Here is a 7,660-nt window from a genome sequence, read left to right on the forward strand (position 1 = left end):
CCCCTGCTTCTGTGCTGGCGCTCTCTCTCTCTCTGTGTCTGACAAATAAATAAATAAAAATCTTAAAAAAAAAAAAAAAAAGAATGAGTTTTGGAGTTGCAGGGAGGAGGGAGAGAGAAGCAGCAATGGAGAACAAGAATTGGTGTGACCAGACCAGGTGGTGTGAGAGAAACAGCAGCCCACTCAGAGCTGCAGGGACAGCAAGCGCCTTCAGGGACTAACCAGCTTTCCCTTAGAGCCAGGGCGGCTGACCTTCAGGCCTGAATCATACTGCCTGTTTGTATAAATAAGGTTTTATTGCAACAAAGCCAGGCCTATTTTTTTAAGTAAGTAAACTGGTGTTTATACCTGATCCTACAATTCAGTTACGTGACGTGAAGACAATCTAAAATGACATAGTGACTTTGAGTCCTTTTGCAGGATTTGTGACACAGTAAATTGAACTGTGACATTTTAAGGTTTTTCTTTCAGGCGTGGAATGATCACACAGATTGAGGTGTGTCTTCTATTAGACAATCAATAGTGGCTGCAGAGTGTAAAACTTATTCTACTTGTCTAATTTTGGTTACTGTGTTCATTTTTTTTCCCAGCATCTCCACAGTTTATTTGACCATATTTGGCCTTGTTTATTTTGAGAACATTTCATTTGAATTTGAGACAATAGAAAGTGAACTTTGCTTATAAGAAAAGAATTCCAATCTTACTCTTACATGGGACAGCAATCATAGAGGCATTAGATCTTGTAGAAACCATAGAAGTCCTCTTACCCAAGCTCTTGACTTGGCCTCTAAGTGATTTTCTCATGTGGTCATCCCCAGGAGGTGAAGAAACCTGCCACAATCAGGACTCTTGTACTTGGGCTCTCAGTAGGCTGATTGTGCAATTTATTGTTCATATCAAGACAATTTTGAGAGTGACAAGGGGTATTGTTAATAGCGATGGGGGAATAGGTGTAAATCAGCACACTGGGATGGTTGTGTGATCTCCTCGGTCTGAGCTTTGGGCAAATTACCAAAAATGTCTACTTCAGATAAAAAGTCAAGCCATCCTACTTACGTCACAGGACTTGTGGGAATTCAGCAGCAGAATGTATGAGACAGTCATCTTCATGAAGCAGAAAGCATGATGCACTTGTGACATTTTACGGTCTTGTCTTTCTCCTTTAGAAATTTAAGATCCGCATCGAAGACCCACCGCGCAGAAAGCATATGGTGTTCCTGGGTGGTGCTGTTCTAGCAGATATCATGAAGGACAAAGACAACTTCTGGATGACCCGACAAGAATACCAAGAAAAGGGTGTTCGTGTGCTGGAGAAACTTGGTGTGACTGTTCGATAAACTAACTCCAGAGCTTGTTCACATCACACCCCTAATGCTTTCTTTTTGCCTTTATTGCCAGTCTTTGAACTCATTCAACTCCAGGACATGGAAGAGTCCTCTCTGTGCCCTTTGACTGGAAAGGTCAGGTTTTATTCTGGTGTCTTGGGGAAGCTTTGTTAATTTTTTGTTAATGTGGGTAAATCTGTTTAATTCAACCACTTCCCTACAAACACGATGAGAGGGCAAAGGGTCCTGTCTGCTGCTTTGTTTCTTCTAAGTAGGCATTTAGATCATTCCTGTCGGCTTCCTATTTTCACTTTACTGCTCTAATGCTGCTAGTTTTAGTCTTTAGCACGCTAGGTGGTATGCCTTTATTAGCATAAGAAAAAACTTTACAGGGGCTTTTACATATTATTGGGGTGGGGGTGGTGAGGGGCGGGTGAGCGGCTGCTGACCCCTTTTACAGCATTTCCTCCCTGGTGTGGTGCTTTCAACAGTCACTGCACAGTTGAAGTACCTTAAAGCTTCTGGAATTAACATTTTAGGGGAACGTTAGACTCAGAATTTAAGTGTTTTTGGTGGGTTTTTGCGTGGGGGCAGGGAGTGGTCTTTTGATTTTACAATTTTGATTTTTTGAGCTTTTCTGCTCTGAGGTGTGTAAGATGAAATTTATTTACAGTACTTTGATTTGGCAGGTTATCGTCTACTTTTGGTCTGCCTAGAACTGTTTCCATGATATAAAAAGCAAGTGTAATACTCCATTACCATGTGGCTTAGGGATTTATTTGTTTTGTTTTGTTTTTAAATCAACCGTGTTAGCTGGGAGTAGACTCCCTAGAATCTATCAGTGCAAAATTAACAGTTTAAAAATGCTTTTGGAAATTCAGATTAAAGATGAAAAAAGTGCTTAAGAGTGCTTCTTTTTATACCAGAAGCATTAAGGTAATCCAGTGCCAAGTACCATTCTTGCAGTTACGCTTTGATATGTCTGACCAGTGCTTCTTTAGTAAGAATAGGTAGGTACATATGAATAATTACTGGCAGTAGGTTGTAATTGTTGGGTTAAAAATAACATTGAAATATGGGACTTGTTGCCAGTTGGGTAATTTTCATTGCTTTTTTATTATTATTTAGATTTGAAACCTGGAAGTAGAATAAAATTTGGCTACTTAAAATGTTGGCTAAAAAAAAAAAATCAAGATTTAAATTCATATTTGTACTGAAAAAGTAATCATAACAATAAGTCTCAGTCATCTTATGCTTGAAAGAAGAGTTGTTGATATTTTGTAAATGTTAGCAAACGTTCCCATCTGTCAGAAAATCATATTTATGAATCCCGTCGGTATTGCTTTGTGTCTGAAAAATATCAACTAGTACTCAGACTTGAATTCTTTCTAAATTTGAAAAATAATAAATTGTATCACGCTAAGTACAAAATGCAGATTCTGGGGGGAAATGTTTTCCTTCATTTCAAAATATTCTTTAGTAATAATGGCTTTGAACGAAGAAGCTTAATTTTTAGGTGACTGAAATTGGAGATATTATTGGCTTTAGAAAGAGTCTCTTTTCTGTGAGAAAACTTAAAAATCAATTTTTATGAAATAAGCAACAAAAGAAGGTTAGTTTTAATTATGCAGCTTCTGTTAATATTAAGTATTTTTTGTCTGTTTTACCTCAATTTGAAACAAGTAAAAGAAGTTTGCCTGCATGCTGGACATGCTTCAGTACACTTGAATAGCCTATGAATAACATGTACTAGATTTGAGGGACATGGATGTCAGTGATTTTGGAATTCTCAAGTGTTCCTAAATCATGTTCATATAAATCCCGCTAGCCTTTGAGTCCTGAACTAAAGGACACAAATGTAGGGCCAGTACCTACCAGCTGTTCATTTCCAGTAAATGGATTAACTCTTGGCCTTTGGTCATGATTTTAATCTATGGGGATAGAAAACAACAAGGAATAGGATAGACTCTTAGAACAATGAAAGAGCATTTATCTTTTGTCCCTTGAATATAGAATTTGGTTTTAATTTCATGATTCTGCTAGCAGACACGACTGTTCATATATATATATATAATTTTAAAATTCCATTTTCTAATTTTCCTATTCCAAGGTAAAATAATGCATTTAGTTATTTGGGGGGGTAGTAGAAAATAATGTTTAATTGGAGTTGCCTGGTAGGAGTCCCTCAGATATTAAAATTTTTTCTGTTTTAAAAGCGATCTGAGTTTTAGCTCTTGAAAACAATTGTCACTTAAATTTCCAATAATGATTAAAATTCCTTTTAAATTAGAATTGCCAATGCCTTGACCTTTGAGAAGGGTTCCTTAGAAATAAATCCTACATTTAAACTTTTTTCTTTAAAGCATGGTATTGGATATTGACTTTTTACAGTTCTAAGCACTGTTAACAATATCAGGAAGGTGTTTTGAGAGAGATCAATGGAAAGTTAAACATTCTACATCTAACGTGAATACACTTCTTTTTGATTTGGAAAATAAAATCAGATTTTTGAAAGTAAATTTGAATTTTGTCTTGGTTTTACCTATTGTTTTTCTCTCTAGTTTCATTTTCTTATTTTTGTTCGTATTTTCACTTTTGCTAATGCAAGAGGGATTGACAACTTCATCTGCACACAACACAAAATGTTAGGCGAGCTTCATCTCAGTGTTCATCTCTATTCTATTCTGTTCTGTTCTATTCTTTGACCCAAAAACCTCTTTTTTCTGGTATGATTTTAAATACATAAGTAAAACAAAAACTAGAAACCAAATTACATGGCTGTATTAGAGGATTCTTTCCCCTCAAGTGGATTGTTTTGTTTCCTGGAAGACTTACGGTGGCTTTTGCAGGATTAGGAATGCTAGACAGATCTATATGTAAGGGGCCTGTGTATTAAACTGACTTTTCCTTGTTTTCATACTAGCCTTTGAGGATGGGGCTGAGGAGTAGATAGGATTCTTGTGTATCCTTCTTCATGAACTTGCATGCTTGAATCTCATTGCTCCCTTCATGGCCATGTTACCCCAGGATGTCTTGAGTTTTGCCTCTGGTGTCTTCTCCAACCTCTTCTTAGTTGCCAGTATAATGGGACAACTGTCTCCATGTATTACAAGGTGGAAGGTACTGGGCACTGCTCCTTGTTGATGGGATGAATGTTTCAGTGGTCTCCATTGGTTTTCTTCATCCATAAACTTTGACCACTGTACAGTTGAGTGTGGAACTGTGCTAATTTTAGAACCATCCAAGAGAGTACCGAACGAAAGTGAACCAGAAGCTCAAGGATTCATTTTGGCTCAATATTTAACACGTAATCTAATCTTGGACTAATTGACCAGTATCCATAGTACCTGGGATATTTGTAGGGTCCCTTTTTTCCACCTGCTCAAATTCCTTGACCTATTAAAAGCTTGAATACTTTGTAAAGACCAAATTCCTGACTTTAACCACTCTATTGCAAGTAACTTTAGCTATAGAACAGAAAAACTTGTGTTGGGATTGGCAATAAGGCAGCTGTTGTATAGGGATGCCTGGGTGGCTCAGTTGTTTAAGCCGCAGCCTTTGGCTCAGGTCATGATCCCAGCGTCCTGGGATCAAGTCCCACATCAGGCTCCTTGCTCAGCAGGAAGCCTGCTTCTCCCCTCTGCCTGTGCCTGCCACTCTGTCTGCCTGTGCTCACTCTCTCTGACAAATAAGTAAATAAAATCTTTAAAAAAAAAAAAAAGGCAGCTGTTGCATAAATTCACATTGATTTTTTGCATTAGACTTAATACTTTAAAACCCTCCTAAAGCATCTTTCCCTGCATTGTTGAACATCTGAAGTTAGGGAGAAGGAAGCTATTACACTATAGTTACTTTTGTTTAAATCATCTGCACTATGGCAGTGACAAAAACAAACAATGCTTTGTACCTGTTCTAAGTGTCTCATTTTGTGTTGTGTGCAGATGTAAGATACCTAACTGGGCAGGGGGAATTGAAATGATTACTCTCTTTGGCAGAACAGTTCCTGTTCTGCTTCCTCTCTACCCTCAGTTCCTCCCCACCCAGAAGAGGAAAAAGACTGGAAAGAACTCTGCAAATATTTTTCCTTGAAAGAGAAGACTTAGTATTTTAACTATGCTTGCGTGCACCAATTGAAAGGTTTGGGTTTGAGAAGTGCAGAAAGCAGTTACAAGAATAATAAACTATGGTTTTTAAGCCCAAGGTAGACTCCCTAGAACACTGCCTTTGGCCATTAGCATCAGGTTGAGCTTTTGCCTGATGAATGCTTTTTCTTAAAGGTCAGTAAAAAGGAGACTTTACCGAGCTGCTTTGCTCTTCCTTGAATATGGGTTTGGAAAAGAGGGCCCCAACTCTCAGGAATTAAGAGTTCCTAGGGACTAAAAAAGTAATTGTAAATATTTGAATGCAAAGATATTAATATCAAATAAAGGTTGACATTTTAAGCCAATTAGTTCAGGAAACCAAAGTTAAGACCTGCCGCAATATTAAGTTGATCTTTTTGTTAAGCCTTGATGTTGTGTGCAGGGGTTGGGATTTTTTCTCTAGGCATATCCTAAAATACGCACAAGAAAATTGCAAGGCCTGTCTTATCTTGGGTAACCAAATCTAAGGATTTCCTGAGTGAGGATTACTTCTGTCAACGGCTCTTACACATTTTCATATCTCATACCAACTTGATATTTGAAAAGTAAAAATTTGGAATTTAAGTGAGGTTCAAATGTCAAAAATAAGTTGATAACATACATTTGACCCCTTGATTCGAAATCTTCAGTCTATCTCCACATATGTGTTTTCTTTCTTAGATCTAAAGCTTCTGGCATTAAATTTTAAGAACTGTTGAAAGAGGGGCACCTGGGTGGCTCAGTGGGTTAAAGCCTCTGCCTTCTGCTCAAGTCATGATCCCGGGATCCTGAGATTGAGCATCGGGCTCTCTGCTTAGCGGGGAGCCTGCTTCCCTTCCTCTTTGCCTGCCTCTCTGCCTACTTGTGATCTCTGTCTGTCAAATAAATAAATAAAATCTTTAAAAAAAAAAAAACTGTTGAAAGAAATGTAGGTTTGGAAGCTAACAATATGATGACTGGGTATAATTCAAAAGACCTTGATGATCAATTTAAAAGGCCATTTTGCTTGTTTTTTAGAGCTTTAGGTGGAATTTAATATATAAAGTATCCTACAAGAAATTATGTAGATGGAGTAAAATAACCTAAATTTCAAAAATAGTCAAATTACTTGCCCCTTCATGTCTCTTTTGGTAGGAAGTCAGAATCACAGGGAGTGTTTAAAACAAATGCAGGTTCCTGCCCTCTGGGCCCACCAGGTTTGGGGCTGAGAATCGTCCTGTTTTCCAGCTGCGCCAGTGGTCCTGCATTCCCCTCAAAGCTCTCACTCTGCTGCTGTAGGATCTTAAAAGAATAAGCAGCCCAAGGAATGAGCCACTGCCCTGGGCACACACCGGCCTGCCCTTGCCCCACTCTCCTGACGCCTCGCGGAGCTTTTAGCGAATAGGTTCCTAAGTGAGATGGGAAGAGGCCCTGAAAACCACCTCTGAGCAGAGCTGGGTGGCCGGTTGTGCTGGCCTCCATCCCCTCCCCCAAACAGATCCTCTGTCCTCCATCCCCAATCCTGGTGGCCCATAAGAGCCTTTACTCAAAATGCAAATTCTTGTGGGAAGGTTACAGCCGCATTAGCCATTTACACATATGTGTGAATTAAAAGGAAGCCCGGGGACTCAAACTGACACCCAGTGAAGCTTACCAGCTCTTTGTGATTTAAGGCAAGGGAAGGTCTGTAAGTTTGGCCTAACTTGCCTTGAAGAAAACAGACTCCAAGGAAATGTGGAGTTATTAGTGTATTACTTTTTAGAGGCCCTGTACATGGGAACTGGGTGCTTGGAAACAGCGAAATAACCAGAGCAAACTGCTTATTTCAGAATTGTTCTGAGAGATATTTTCTCCTCACTCTGACTTGCATGCTTCCCAGCTCCCTGAACTCAAGTTAGGACAGCTAGTGCTACAATTCAGCCTTTGGACGGATTGTAAAATGGTCTGTAGTCTGGCCAAGCAACCCAGCTACCAGATATAGCTTTACTTCTGGAGAGGAAATAATCTGTTTCAAGTTCCATGCAACTAACTTACAAGCAAACTTCCTGATGCAGTTTGGAGCCCACGGATATATGGTTAAGTTTTGATTTTTTGAAAGTATAAACCCAGTTCCAAAATTTGGAAGTTTGTGGCATTTGATTATTGTAGCTTCTAGCTGCTGGAGAGACGCAGAAGCTTACCCCTACATTTGCTTTTTCAGGCAAGGTTGATTTTAGCCAGAGACTGGAGTGAGGA

The 7,660-nt window shown here is 38.9% G+C and overlaps 1 protein-coding gene across 1 annotated transcript in view; it reads left to right on the forward strand.

Moving 5' to 3' along the window:
* The window catches only part of ACTR2 (actin related protein 2), a 38,778-nt gene extending 34,937 nt beyond the window's left edge, over positions 1-3,841 (forward strand). Inside the window, exon 9 of the mRNA XM_080812918.1 lies at positions 1,167-3,841. Within this exon, the coding sequence (XP_080669044.1) occupies positions 1,167-1,337 (171 nt within the window). The 3' untranslated portion in view covers positions 1,338-3,841. The remainder of the gene's footprint in view (positions 1-1,166) is intronic.
* Positions 3,842-7,660: the final 3,819 nt, after the last annotated feature.

This window comes from Martes martes, assembly GCF_963455335.1.
Source record: "Martes martes genome assembly, chromosome: 9".
In the NCBI taxonomy this organism is placed as follows: Eukaryota; Metazoa; Chordata; class Mammalia; order Carnivora; family Mustelidae; genus Martes; species Martes martes.